General features: G+C 39.6%; 1 protein-coding gene across 1 annotated transcript in view; it reads left to right on the forward strand.

Moving 5' to 3' along the window:
• The first annotated feature begins 5,069 nt into the window (after nucleotides 1–5,069).
• Nucleotides 5,070–15,434, forward strand: part of MEP1B (meprin A subunit beta) — a 28,643-nt gene continuing 18,278 nt past the window's right edge. The window contains exons 1-6 of the mRNA XM_075086166.1: nucleotides 5,070–5,132; nucleotides 11,574–11,592; nucleotides 11,778–11,828; nucleotides 11,932–11,975; nucleotides 12,993–13,071; nucleotides 14,163–14,280. Coding sequence (XP_074942267.1) covers nucleotides 5,070–5,132; nucleotides 11,574–11,592; nucleotides 11,778–11,828; nucleotides 11,932–11,975; nucleotides 12,993–13,071; nucleotides 14,163–14,280 — 374 coding nt within the window. The remainder of the gene's footprint in view (nucleotides 5,133–11,573; nucleotides 11,593–11,777; nucleotides 11,829–11,931; nucleotides 11,976–12,992; nucleotides 13,072–14,162; nucleotides 14,281–15,434) is intronic.

Here is a 15,434-nt window from a genome sequence, read left to right on the forward strand (position 1 = left end):
CTGTGTCCCCCCAGGACTCCACTCTGGGAAGAACTGAGTGCTCCCCAATTCACGAGTGAACATAAAATGTAACATGTTCATGCAAAACTCCATTGACTTGCAAGACCCTTTCTTCCCCAAACGCGTTCTTTAGAGGTCGTCCTTAAAACGAGAGCGTTGTAGTGCATGCCGGAGTCACACGGGGGCATCTGAGGACTGTCGCATTCCGCGGTAAGGGGCAACGACGTTATCGCTGACTTTTGACTTCTTGCTTTCTGAAACTGCACACATGTCAACGACCTCGCTGATTCAACCTGCTGCGGTGATGAGGCCCATCAGGTGCCAAGTGCAGGTTCACTTCGTTATCTCGTTGTGTTGCTTAGGGCTTCTAAGTTGTGCTCTGGCAGCACACGCAGTAGTCTGGGGTTGCTACGGGCCTCTGGAATGAGGAGATCAGTTCTCCCAGCTAAGGCTCATGTGCCATCATCTGAGAGAACTAAGCATCCCTGGAGTATGTTTCTGTAGCAGCGTGATACTCAGTGGCCAGCTACAGCCACTTTAGTAGCTGCATATCAGTCACACTTTGTTTCACACTGTAATCTGATTCACGTCTACCATAAAATATGTTTCTGTGAAAACATGTCGAACACAATTTGGATTCCTGTGAGAGGGGCAGAGGTGTAATCCTGTATGAGTAATTATTACATTTATAAAATATTGTTTTCTCACACCAAATAAAATATAACGGTTAAAGTACATGTCTGAAGTGGCAGGGGGCTGTAAGGGATGCAACATTATACACCAAAGCTTCTGCCATTTGTTTTTTAACCTTGCTTTTAAATTTACCTGTAGCTAAGCAGTGGGAGGAAACTGAAGGTCTGCTTCATTTTCTTGATAACTCTTAACCAAAGCAAACACGCCTTGTTTGCTCGTCTGCAAGAAGATGTAACACTTGTATTTGGTATCTGTTGTAATTTTCACTTTCTTATATTACATTACATATGACTCCTGCTAGGTTTGTAACCATTGGAATTTCCTAACTTGAAACCCTTAGGTGTTCAACTCAAAACATTTTGGATTTGAGTGAGTATCTTATCTTGCAGGTTTATCTGACAGCCCTTATCTTCATCGGTGCTTTTGCCTCATCAGCCAAGGAGATACTATTGCAGTGTTATCCCCATTTGGGAGATTGACTGAAAAAGTGAAACTGTTTTGTGCAAGGTAATGCAGGAAGTTGAGACGGGGCAAGGAACAATATACTGAGAATAATACACCATTTGAATATCCTTCTCTTTAACATTTGGTCTGTAAGCACTGCTAAGTGAGCTACATAACGCTCTACAGGCCAGCACTTTTCAAGATTATTGAATGAATTCGTATCACTTGCAGTTGATGTTGAAACTCATGATCAGTCAGGTTCCACCCAAATGTCACAAGCAACCATGAATCACAGTGGTTCACTGGGCAGTATACTGATTGCAGCATTATCAAAGCATCTGTCCTGAAATACAGAAGATCAACAAAACTATTCAAATAGGAAGCTGCCTACAAAAATGCTAGAAAGAGTCTTTATAGAGGTATTTTAAGTTGTTTGTCTCTGGTTCTCTGTAGTTAGCTGACATTGCATTTTGAAATTAGGTTCATTTGGCTTCTAAAAAGAGCATTCTTGCTTTCCTGTGCTTCACTCATTCTTTTCCAATCTCTCTGCCCCCATTACTGTCTCTTCCTGGATTATTATCTGCAGATGTAGATGAAGAAGACTAAAGCAGGTGTTGTTTCCCATCTGCATTGGACAATGCCTGATGAACGTTCCTTGTTCTGCAGCAAGATGGGATAAGCGCTGCAGTATTGTTACCTGCGCTGCAGGTGTGCCCACCGGCAATGGTGTTCCTGAGCAGACACAAAGAGACAGTGCCTGTCCAAGGGAACACGCTGTCTGCTCCGTGGTGCTCCCCACCTGCCTGGTGCTAGCAAAGTGAACTTGGCAGGAGATCCAAGAGGTCACTCCAACAGATCTGCAGCAACCTCCGCATCAGGTTCTGATGTCTTTCCTTTTCGTTGCTTCTACTAGCAGCATGGGAGCATGTGCATCTAAGGGGAAATAAATGTAATAGGTTGGCAAAAGCTCAGGTTTTGCAGGTGTCTCTTATAGTTACTCAGGGCTCATTAGATAGCTTAGCACCCATAAAAGTTGTGAAACATGTTTGAGGCAAAGAACTGCAAGAAAGGAAAAAGCAAGAAACCAGCTAAAGACCTGTTCTTTCTGCTTTGTGTTTAATATTTTTACTTTTCTGCTTTGTATTTCATTTTTTTACTTTTCATCAAATACAGAGCTTGTAGTCAGGACACTGGCCACTACCTGCAGATCAAAATGGCAATGGAAATAACATCCTCGAATTCCACAGGTCCCTGACTGTATCAAGAAAGGTTATGCATTACTTTTGGCTATTATATGCCAAGTCACTGTAGAATAAAGACAAGACCTAAGACTGCAGTTCTTTTTGTATATCGGAAAACGCACACCATCTATTCAAATAAGTTGTGCTATCCTTTATTAATTCATTTCCAGTAATACTCAGTTATTTCTTACTGTGAGCCTCGGTCTTAGAAGTGTGATATGGCCATACAGCTTTTCATCTTCAAAGAAAAATACAAGGATACATGTAGCAAAACCCTTAAGGAAAATAAGGGGTAGGTATATTGCCTGACGGTAGCTAGTAAGTCAGTGATAAAGCAACATGTTTGCCGTTGTGGAGAATGTGGTGACAAAAGTGGATGAGCTCTGTAGAAAAGATATTCCCTAACTGGATAGGAAAAAAACCTTAAGAATGCCCATCTATTTATTACTTTCTCCTCAACATGTATTAAAAAACCATTTAGCTATTTCATGGGTGACACTGAAATTTGTGGCAAGAACTTCTGCCTTAATAGTCCTGACATTCTGCTGTTCATATATTGTTTAATTTTCTATTGCTTCTTGTTTTATTATACCAGATGACTGGTTGAGGTGTCAAACCTCTGAGTTTTCTTAGTTAAAAAGCAGTGTGAATTGGATGAAAAATATGTACAGGGATTGTACTTTACGATGCAGCATTAGCGTATAACTCTGATGCGCCTTTGTTTGGTGTCACTATATGCCAATTCCAACACCTTCTAGTGGTTTCTTTGGGCAACTCACTTTTTAGCTGGTCATGACACAGGGGTTCATACAGCCCTTCTTTGTGACAGGAAAATCATCCTATCTCCTACCCTGACGAGGTTGGTGTGAGGTCTCAGTGCTGGCTGAATGCATCTTAGAAGTGAGGATGTGGGAACAGAAAGCAGATTGTCTTGATTATTTGCATGTAAAAGGGACAAAAGGGGTAGCAAAACAGGCTTTTAGCTTTCTTTCAACAGTAGCTATGGTAGTCTTTTAGTTTTGATCAGGAGTGGTTTTTTTAAGCAAGTATCATCACCATCGTCCTTCCCACTTACCATGCTTTAGTTCACATCACAGAGCAGTTTTGGAGTGTCCAAGTTGAATTCCTTTGTTTTGAAACTAAAAGAGAGTATGTCCTTCAGATTCCTGCCTAGTGCAGGCTGGTTGCTGCCACTGATGTCTAGTCCTTGGGATCAAATCAGAGCCAGTCTGAAGTAAAACACTTGGAGGTGTGTACAGCCTAGACACCAGGTTCCTAGCACCTAATGTTTCAATGTACAGACCTGATTCAGTTGGTCTGAAGTACTTGTTAGAATTCAAGGACTGCCAAACTTGCAGAAGTCTTGACAAAAGAGCTTTTCAACCTTCCAGACATCACTGATTTGGCAACAGTTGACACCATCGTTATTGGTGGGTTGAGCATTACAATACTTACTGTTACTTTTGTTGAAAAAACTAACATTATAGGAACAACAGTATCCACAATTGCTACTTCTCAATGGGTCAGCAATGAAATAAGCATGGATCTGAGTGGCTAGAAATTGTTCAGGTGTCTTCATGAGTTAGGATCATCCCGTTCTTTCATATCAGCTCCAGTACTTCAAATAGTTTGAGAAATGTTATTTATTTTGATATAATTATTTGGGAGTCTGTATTTACAAAGCAAAATCTAAATGCCATTTTTAGTTTTTATGACATTCTAACCAGGTAGGTGTTCTGGGAAAGTGAAATGTTAGCCAAGTCTGATCATAAATTACACGCGTGCCTTCAGTTTAAGTGTAAGAAGAACCTGTGGCAATTTCAGCACACTCTGGCAGCTAGTAAGTAGAAAAGATGACTGACGTTGGAAGAAACTCAAACTCCAAAGAGTAACAGACAGTGGTCATAGTACAATGGTACTGACATTTAAAAAATTATTTTGTATGAAATTTTTAAATAGTCCAGAAGAATACCATACTATCATTTACTGACAATTACAGTGTTTCACATTTGTCAACAACAGAAATGGCATTGCCTTTTCTAAAAGCAAGATACTGAAATTATGTTGCTGACAGATTTTTTTAGGTGCACACATTTCCCATTTTCACCTTCTGTCAAAAACATTTATTAATATATTAATGTCATACCTGCTTAGAGTCTCACTAGCCTTCAGTTATTCAAAAGGTTTTAGTGCCAGATTTATTAACTGAATCACAGGATGGTTGAGGTGCGAAGGCACTTCTGGTGATCGCCTAGTCCCTAGAATCACATGCAGCAGGTTCCTCAGGGCCATGTCTGGATGGGTTTTGACGGTCTCCAAGGTTGGAGACTTCACAGCTTCTCTAGGTAACTTGTTCCAGTGCTTAAAAACCCTTAGAATAAAAGTTTTCTTGTGTTTGAATGGAATTTCCTGTATTTTAATGTGTCTGTTGCCTCTGTATTTCTGCTTTCTTGTGTCCATTTCATCCTGTATATCAATTTGTGTCCAATACTTCTTTTCACAGCAATGCTTAAAAATAGTTGAAGTATATGTTAGTTATAATATAGCAATGATGGACTTCGCCTACTAGACAAGAAAAGGGTAGGTAAGGTAATCATTGATGAAAGGACAAAGGTTTTGATTTATGATATTCGCTGTCTTAAATACCAAGTTGGTCTGGAATTCTGTCCTTGCAACTGCTGACTGGATAACATGGGCTGGTTTTCCGTGCCAGCACTCCTAACTTGGCTTCTTCTTCAGGTGGTCTGGAGTCAGGTAAGAAAACTAAGAATGCATATTCTTGATATGATTGAGTAAATAATGCAGCTTAAGATGAGTTTGAGAGGAAAAGGCTTAAGTATGTTGCTTTTGCAAGATAAGAATTGTGTTGTCTGCATGGAAGAGAGAAAGATTTCTGTTTCCTTTGGGTCTTAGTGCTGCTATTTTTAATAGGTCTGATTATACATGGGAATTTATTTTGGTACTCCATATTTGAATGGAAATTTTTTTTTGCTATAACACAATATATTTGATATTGAAATTGATGCCTTTTTAGCCACTGGATATACTTGTAAATTAGTCTTATCTGTTCCTCCAATCCAGCTGAAATATTTAATGCCAAAAAAGTAACAGCTGAGATTTTGTGTTTCCTCTCTTTTGTAGTAAAGTGTAGCATTTTGCTCATCTTGTGATAATTTATTGTAGAGGCCAGGAATTGCGGTGCTACACAATGCAATTAATTTGGAGAACAAAAACTAGTAGGCTGTTGAAAGTTCATTTCAGCTGTTCATAGCTTCAGGGTAATCTATAGCATAAGGTATTACTTATTGTGACATTACTTAAGTGGAATAACATTATCTGTTTTAAGTTATGCAGCTTAACTGTCTGATTCTATGAATTTAGCTCCAGTACCTCATTGTGGCATTTGTATCCTTTTCCTCTCCACTAACACATGCTCATACATCTCCATAAGTCAAGAGCTCAACCTCATGTCCCAAACTTTCCCATAGTCCTCCTGTATCCTCCACTACCCCAACCTCACACTTCCCTTGTATTTCCAATGCCCGTCACGACTACCTGTTCTTCTATTCACAACCTTTTGGAAACTCAAGTCTCAGCCTTGTTTAGATTCCTGTAGAGGCTTTGGTAAAGCATGTAGTAGGTGATACAGACTGCTGCTAACATCCATAAGCTATCACACATCAAACTGACTTGTAATAACCAGCTCCTGTGTGAGAGAGGGGCTTCTGACCACCAGGGCTAATTATTTCATTTCCACGTGCCATATGGCCAGGAAGAGCTTCTTTTGTATTTCTGGATGCCACTATTAAAAGTTATATAATCCAGAGAAAACACTGATAAATTAGGGTGTCTCATCTAAACTGGTTGGCCATACTCCATCTGAAGTCTATGGTGAGGCAGGGAAATTTTCATCAGGTGAGTTATCACATCCTTGAACAGCTGTCCAAGCTAGATGAGGTGGATCATCTTCTGGAGATGCCAGGGCATCATCATGGTGCCACACCTATTTTAGTGACAGATGAATCACAGAATCACAGAATCAGAGGTTGGAAGGGACCTCAGGGATCATCTAGTCCAACCTTTCTAGGAAGAGCACTGTCTAGACAAGATGGCCCAGCACCCTGTCCAGCTGGATCTTAAAAGTATCCAATGTCACCAAGTCAACCACCTCCTTGGGGAGATTATTCCATGGTTGACTGTCCTTACTGTGAAAAATTTTCCTCTCATGTCCAATTGGAATCTCCCCAAGAGCAACTTGTGTCCCTTCCCCCTTGTCCTCTCCATGTGACTCCGTGTAAAAAGGGAGTCTCCATCTTCTCTGTAGCTGCCCCTTAAGTACTGGTACATGGTGATGAGATCCCCTCTAAGCCTCCTTTTCTCAAGGCTGAACAAACCCAGTTCTCCCAGCCTATCCTCATATGGCAGCTTCCCAGTCCTTTGATCATCTTGGTGGCCCTCCTCTGGACCCCTTCCAGCCTGTCCACATCCTTTTTGTATAGAGGGGACCAGAACTGTACACAGTACTCCAGGTGTGGCCTGACAAGCGCTGAGTAGAGCGGGATGATGACTTCTTTCTCTCTGCTGGTGATGCCCTTTTTGATGCAACCCAGCATCCTGTTGGCCTTCTTGGCCGCAGCAGCACACTGTTCGCTCATGTTGAGCTTTCTGTCCACCAGGACCCCCAGGTCCCTTTCCACGGAGCTGCGTTCCAGCCAGGGGGGTCCCAGTCTGTGCTGCACTCCTGGATTATGTTTTCCCAGGTGCAAGACCTTACACTTGTCCTTGTTGAACTTCATAAGGTTCTTGCTGGCCCACTCTTCCAGCCTATCCAGATCTCCCTGCAGAGCAGCTCTCCCTTCTGGAGTGTGTACTTCCCCACTCAACTCGGTGTCATCAGCAAATTTCGTCAGGCTACACTTGTTTCCATTATCCAGATCTCTTATGAAGATGTTGAATATCATTGGGCCCAATATTGATCCCTGGGGGACCCCACTAGTAACAGGTTGCGACTTGGAAAAGGAGCTACTTACCACCACCCTTTGGGTGCGGCCTGTCAGCCAGTTCCCCACCCACTGCACAGACCACTTGTCTACGCCATAACACATCAATTTCTCCAGCAGGAGACTGTGGGGGGCCATATCAAAGGCCTTGGAGAAGTCCAGGTAGACAATGTCCACCACCCACCCCATGTCAACCAGGCAAGTCACTTTGTCATAGAAGGCCACCAGGTTTGTCAAGCACCATCTACCTTTAGTGAAGCCATGTTGGCTTTTCCCAATCACATGCTTCATTTGACTTGTGGTGGTCCTCAGGAAGATTTGTTCCATAACTTTCCCAGGGATTGAAGTAAGGCTGATGGGCCTATAATTACCCGGATCCTCCCTTGAGCCTTTCTTGTAGATAGGGGTAACATTTGCCTTTCTCCAGTCCTCTGGGACATCCCCTGTTCTCCATGACTTCTCAAAGATTATGGAGAGTGGCCTTGCAGTGATGTCAGCCAGATCTCTCAACACCCTGGGGTGGATGTTGTCAGGGCCCATTGATTTGTAGGGGACAAGCTCCTGTAGTAATTCATGTACTATTCCTTCACTGACGGTGGGTCGGTGTTTGGATCAATCGGCAATTTTGTTCCCAAAGCCTGGGACCCAACAGTGTTGGTAAAGACAGAGGTGAAGAAGGTGAAGAAGACCTCTGCCTTTTTTGCATCGTTGGTGATTGTCTTTCCTTTTCCTATGTTGTCCTTCTTTTTCTGCTTATTTCTGCATAATGAATTATTATGCAATTACTCATTCATTTCTCCAGCCACTGAGTGAGTATACTTGCCTAGTTTTTATGTGACTAAACTAGGTGAGATGTTTCCCACCCATTCAATATGCACTTGGGTTATTTGCCAGTTAAATGTGCTCACAACCATGGTTGGCCAACCTCTAATGTAACTTAATTCACATAAACCATGTTGTTTGCCAAAGTTAGGGGCTAATATTACAAATGTTCAGAAGTTTTTTTGTGTGTAGATTTCAAAGTAGCATTGGTTAGACTAAATTAGATTCCTCTTTGGTACACCACAGGTGATATAACCTTCCTTTGTATGTGACTATGAACTGTGAATCTGTTGTTTATTTACGAAACTTTCAGAGACTAGAAATGCGTCATATAGGTCTCAGTTGTCAGACTGGTATTGAGAGGGAAGCTGTTGCTACTCAGACGAGTAATACATGTACACAGAGATATTCCTTTTGAAACAGTATTTTGGTGTTGATTTTCACAAGACTAAAGACCTAATTTTGTTGAGAAGGAAGTGGAAAGGAGAGGTGAAAGGGATTCCTTCAGCTTAAAACATTCAGCAGCGGTTTTCAGACACTGAGTACCAGCCTGGATTTCAGTCAATTGCTGACTTCCGTGTTCTTCAGTCAGGGACTCACATTTTGGTTTATGCACCAAATGGACTGCTACATTGATTTCAGTTTGTGAGCTTTTGCTGCTGATAGAGAAGCTTTTCCATGAGCTAGCCAGTTTTTATCTTTAGCACATTTATGCTTTCTGATTAGTCAATATGGGTATATTGTAGTTTATAATTATTGAAACTGTAGAAACATTTTACTCTCTGTTAACGATTATAAGAGGATTCAACATATATAGGTATGATTGTCCTCCATCAGCAGTCTTTAACAGAAGAGATGGTAATGTGATTTTAATTTTTGAATATTGCAAGCTTTACTTGTTATTTTTTTCTTCCACATTAGCTAGAAATCTGTGTGCGAGTGGGAGTTCAAAAGGAAATTAAGTCTTCAAAATGAGTGTTATGCACTTTGCCCATGTACCTTCAGCTTGTTTTACAAGCTGCACTTTCATTTCAAAACTTGCATACGTGGACTGGATACTGTCTTATGCATATCTGGTGATAACAAAATGTAATGAGATGATATAAGTGCAATAAAAGTCCAGAATGTAAGAGGAGTCTACTGACATTGCAGATTTATGGATTATTTGTTTGGAAAAGGTTTTGGTTTATTAATCTGTATCTGTGTACAGTTGCATGCTTATTTTTTTTTTCTGAAGTCCCCATCCTTATTTTTCATGTATCAATATAAACCTGAATAATACCAGCGAACTCAGTGAAATGTGAGATCAAAATCAATCCTTCAGCATTTGCATATGCCCAAGTCTGGAAACAGTTTTTTAGTGGACTCGGTCACTTTTCCACAATGACACTGGGTTTTAAAGAGTTGGATGTCTTAAAATTCACCAACTATTGAAATAACAACAAACTGTGGAGTACTGATAGAGGGCTGTTTCAGGAGAAATCAGGTCAAGAAATAGATTCTACTCACTGTTTTTTGTAACTGACACTTTAAGGTCAAAATCCTGCCTTTAGGCTGGGCAAGGATGTATGTGGGTGGTAGTTTCCATTAAGAAAAATAAGAAGCAGAAGTTGTTGATTAAAAACTTTGCCTGCTTATGTAACATTTAGATATTAAGCATTTTATTATGCCAGCTCATACCAATTAGGCATTATCTCTCTTAAACCTATAAATTATATCCTCTACTTGGTTAGGCAAAAAGTGGGTTTCCCCTCTTAGGTGGTCAGAATAAATTATCAAAATCTGACAAAAACTGTGAAGCGACAGTTTGACTTAATTTTAGTTCAGGTGAATCAAAATGATAAAATGAGATATCAGGCTTTTGTATTTACAATATTTTTTCTGCCATTTGCTGAAATTTTCACACGACAGTTATTTCAGATTGAAAATGAACCTTTCATTAAAAAGGTAAAATAGGACATTCTGACAGTTTCACAGCTTTCTTTCTGAAGCTCTTCCACATAAAGAGATTATATTGAAGTTACTTTTTTTCTGCATTTGGTTAAAATTTTTATATGAATCCTATCAGTTTTAGGGTCCACAGTTACAATTGCCCTCAAAATCATTCCCATCATTATGTGCCAAAAGTCAGGTCTAGAATAACATGTGCATTTGAATCTCTCTTGAGTATTCTGGCCATACCATTTTCTTCTCCATCATACAGATGGTAGAAATTACCAAAATTAATATTCTTGTGGACTGCATGGACTTGATTTTTGCCGTTTTTCAACATTCTGATCTTGTACTGTTCATTGCTTCTAATAGAGGTTGCAGATGGTTATCACACTGGAAAAATAAGTCATACAGACAAAACCTGCATGTACAAAAGATAACAGATTATTTATATGGAGAAAGAAAAACAGTTGGGAGGGGAACTATAGTAAGAATAAAAGTAAAAATCCCACCCTACTTTGCAGAATTGCTGTTATACCTTATCATTTGCTATATCTGTAACCTCTATTGTCAGAGCTTAGAATTTAAGGGTGTTTTTTACCTTGAATTTGTGAACTTCTTGTCAAACATAGAAATATGAGACTTCCAATGAAAAACAGAAAAACCCACCCAGCAGCAATTTGTTAGAAAGACTGTTCATAATTTTACTCACTGTGTGATAAATAGTCGCATAGTATTATGTCAAGTATGTCCAAACCACTCCAAAACAAAGTGTCTAGGCCAATAAAAGAATATAGATTATATTCTATGGGCATGTTATGACAAGGAAAATTGTGCTATGTATATCTCATTCTGGTTCTGCTCCAATGTGGAACTTGGATTTTGCACATTGCAGAAACAGCCTGTGAGTTGGTATTGCTGAGGTGAGTGGAGGCCCTCTACGGCATTGAACTGGGGCTGAGGTGACCTGGAATCTGTGTCCTGTCCTTCAAAGACTTGCTGCATAATGCCAGACCACTCATTCTCACCATTTAACCTTTACGAGGGAAGGTTAAGCATAGTTTCCATAGGTCCTGTACAGTGCCTGACTAGTAGCAACACTTGATTTCATAGAAATAATTGGCTTTTCCTGTTTGTGAAAGACCATTCAAGACTGCCTGAGTGGTGAGAGAAAAATGGTTGCGAAAATTTCACAGAAGCAGTACTGGGTAACTTGTTGGGCAACCTGAAGTAGGGAGGACACAAAACTAACACATAAGCAAATAAAGATTTCCAGTCAAATGAGAAGGCAGTGGGTCCAGTCAATCCAATACAAAGCCATGCACTAAGTGCTGTCAGTTGAGCTTAAATCTCATCTCTAATACTGTTGAGAGAGTAATGTGAGCTGCATTTCATTATGTGCCTTTCTAATAATATCTTTTTTTTTCTTTCCCCTCCCCAGCCTGCTACGGAGACAAATGGTGAGTTCTGTTTAGAGATCTATTTGTATGCATGGGAGGCAGTCAACAAAAACAGCTGCTCATAAACATCACTAGGACAGACACAGATTTATAATTACTGTTATTGTTATTGCATTAATTTTTACACTTCATAAAGATAACAGCAAGCGCTAATGTCCTACCTCACTTTTCTTTTTATTTTTCAGATATAGATGTAGATGGAGGAATTGATCAAGACATCTTTGACATCAATGAAGGTTTTTTAAAATTCAGTTTCTCTTTTAATTTTTTGGGGTGATTTTCATTACGGCAGCCACAGATCAATATAATAACTGAATGTTAATCTTCTCTTCCCTTTAGCTTTAGGACTAGACCTTTTTGAGGGAGACATCAAACTTGATGAGGTGAGTTCAAATATAAAATATAAAACCAGAAACGTGTCATTGACTTATGCAATGTAAAGTATTGCTGGCATGGAAATAATTAATGCATCCTGCTCCTCCTAACAATAAATGCTGTTTATGTAATAATAAACTGAAAATGTTTGGGGATGGATTTCTACAAAATGTCATAGACAATGGAGTTCAGAGCATTTGCAGAAACATTATCCAGAATAAGGTCGGTTCAGTCATTAGATCAAAATTATTAGCTTCTTGTTTCCTTTACCATGTTTTTTATATTTGAACTTTTAAGAGATACAGCAGCACTGATCGTGATCTGGAGAGGTTTATATAAAAGAATCTTCATTTATCTGCACAATATTTATTATGAGCCAATTAAATTTACAGACCAGGGATGCAAAACCTTCATAGTGTGAGTAGATTCACTAGAACCAATGGAAAATTAGATCTGTAATACCACATTTTAAAGCATCTTTCCAGTATCACTATCTGATCTGTTAAAGAAAAATATTTATATAGCAAGTTACACCCTAAACAGACCTAGTAGAAACCCCAAAAGTGTTTTGAAGCTCTGAAAGTCAATAGTGCTTTACTCTCCCTTTTGGTGAACTGCTTTGGCCTGAGCATATCAGTGGAAGCAAGGACAGCACTTGCTAAGGGCACAGGAACAAACCCTTGCATTATGAAAAGATACAGAATTATTTATCTCTCTACAGATTCCAGGACTTTAGATCTTAATGCTTCCCGCAGGAGCTGAAACTCTCCTCATACATGCATCAAAATCTCAGGCAATTTGTGTGGGGAAAATGCTGCAGAAGTTGGAGAGACCGGTAGAAGGGAGTGAAAGGATTTCAAACCCAAGTCTTAGACTTCTGAGTGATTTTCCAAAGTTTTTGAGCTCTTTGATTTTTTATATATCTTATATGGATTTGTAGGAGACATGTTTTCCTTTAGCTCTATTGTAGTCCCTAATACTACATCACTTTTTACTGAGGACTGCATACTTATTTTCTTTCTCAGATGCAGGAACGAAACTCCATCATCGGTGACAACTATCGGTGGCCCCACATTATTCCCTACGTCCTTGATGATAGCCTGGGTACAGTATATGCCCTTGACAATGTCTGTATGTCTTGTTGATTGAAATGTTAAATGGTAAGGATCCTGTGGCGTCCTTTCCTCTTGCAAGTCTTGAGCAGGCCATTTCCCAGAGCAGGATTGGGCCTGGGTATGCACAAGCAGGGTAATTCATCTTAACGTTGGTGCTGAGTCTCACCTCCTTTCTTGGATGGTTCTTATCCTGCCGTTGCTATGGCCCAGCAGACTGATTTGGTTTTAAAAGCATATGTCTGAGACTTGAAACTACTAAGCGGAAGAAAAAACAGTGCACTGAAGATCATCTTGAAGCAAGAAAGTTTACCTAGCCATTTACACCATCTACAACACTGATGGCAAATGGGCGTTCTGGCAGGCAGTGCAGTTTGCAGTGGCACATCACTGAGTCCCTGTTGTGGGGCCAGGGAAACATCATAGCTTGTCTCCATCCCTTTGAATCCATCTGGCTGTGGCTCTGCATGGCAGAGGCAAGTGGTGAGATAGAGTTTGCATTCGTACTGTATGCCACATGAGGAGACTGTGCCCTCACTACCTGACAGGGTGTCAGCTTTCTGGTACGTGTCAGGAAAAAAAAAATCACCCACCCCCAGTTTAGATTCAGATCTAAACTGGGTTGAAACCACACAAGTTGCTTAGAAGAGATAACCCAGTATAATGTGCTGGAGAAATTCTGTGAGAGATCCGTAGCCTGCAGTCTGCACTAGGTGAAATCTGATGTCTTCATTCCATTTTTTAATACTTGCCGCCACAAATCTCAGCAGAGTAAATGAATGAATTTACAACATTAAGAACCATGCACTGTCATGCATTATGTACTCATCATGTCATATTTTATACATAAGTACCAAAGAAAAATTACAGGGAAACAAAACAAGAGGAAGATATAATGTCACAACAGCCTAATTTATGGCTTTTAGGTCCCTACCCAGGCCTTAATCCAGCAAATATCCTGCTTATTTTAATCAAAGATTGCTGAAGCAAGACCCACCCTTAGGACTTGCTCCATACAGATAATAGTACAAACCTATTTTCTAGTATGGCTCAGTATTGACAAGAATACTGTTTGCTTTGCAGAAATGAATGCTAAGGGACTCATCCTCAAGGCATTTGAACAGTATCGACTGAAAACCTGTATTGACTTCAAACCTTGGGAAGGGGAGAAGAATTACATATTTGTCTTCAAAGGAAGTGGGTAAGAGGAGTAATGTAAAATAACTTTCATCCTGTTTGGCTACAGGCTATTTTCATGGTTGGTATTCACTCTAAAACTCATGTATCTGATTATAACTTTGTATTTTTGTTGTGTCTGCTTTTCCAGTCTTTTTTTAACTGGAAATCGTAGTAGTTTCCAAAAGAGGTATTGCCTTGGTAGTAATGAACAATTTCTTGCTGATACTTATTTTTAAATATAAGAGTCATGAAGTCATTTAAAAGGTTATTTTCTGGGCATGGTAAAAGATATCAGAAACAAGCCAATTACTTTCTTGACTGATCTTTGGATATATGGAGTGTCACTTTCAAATGGTCATTCTTAGTATACCTTAGTTTTTAGAAAAAAAAATCCCAGTGGAAATATGGCAGTTCTAACTGTGGGACAATGAATTGTCTGACTATAACAAATGGAATTGCATTTGAACAACAGCATATCAACATTCAGGTATAACAGTGGTGTGTTTAAATGCTGCACAGCACTGAGATATTTTACAGAGGTTTCACTTTATTTACATCTTTTGATGAATAGTTACACTATTCCACCTTAGCTTTTGCAAAATAAGAGTCCAGTAAAGAAGACAAAATTGGCCCAGCTGCTTCCTTTCCTAAGACAGTCTGTCAAAACAGTGCAACAAGAACAAATATATTCTCCACTCTGTGCTGAACCATTTCTCTGTTAGGAAAGGAGATCACGGAAAGCTTGATAGCCTGGTGAGGAAATTTACTTTCAGAAAATAATTTCCTGATATGAGAATGCATTCATATATGGGAAAGATTTTCTCATAATAGAAATGTTTCCCTTTCCCTTTGGCTTGTTCTGAGATATTTGTAGCAGGTAATTGTTTCAAAATTTCTTTGTTCTCTGGCTCTTTGTATTTTCTATCTTCATGCTGTGCGCATGACGTTGAAAGATGTGTAAGTGGAGACTTAGGGAGCAATGCATATCCCTGTGCTAATGACTCTTCGGCTTTTTGAGCCAAATGGAAAACTCATGTAGCTGAATTTTTTATTCCTTCATCACATAAAGTATGCATTAAATTTTCTAATAATTGTACCTGAAAAAACCCCACAATATTTAGCCTATGGCAAGTAAGAGGCCTCTGCACAATGTTTCATTTATATGTCTATTAAAAA

Source organism: Phalacrocorax aristotelis, chromosome 2 (assembly GCF_949628215.1).
Source record: "Phalacrocorax aristotelis chromosome 2, bGulAri2.1, whole genome shotgun sequence".
Lineage (NCBI taxonomy): Eukaryota > Metazoa > Chordata > Aves > Suliformes > Phalacrocoracidae > Phalacrocorax > Phalacrocorax aristotelis.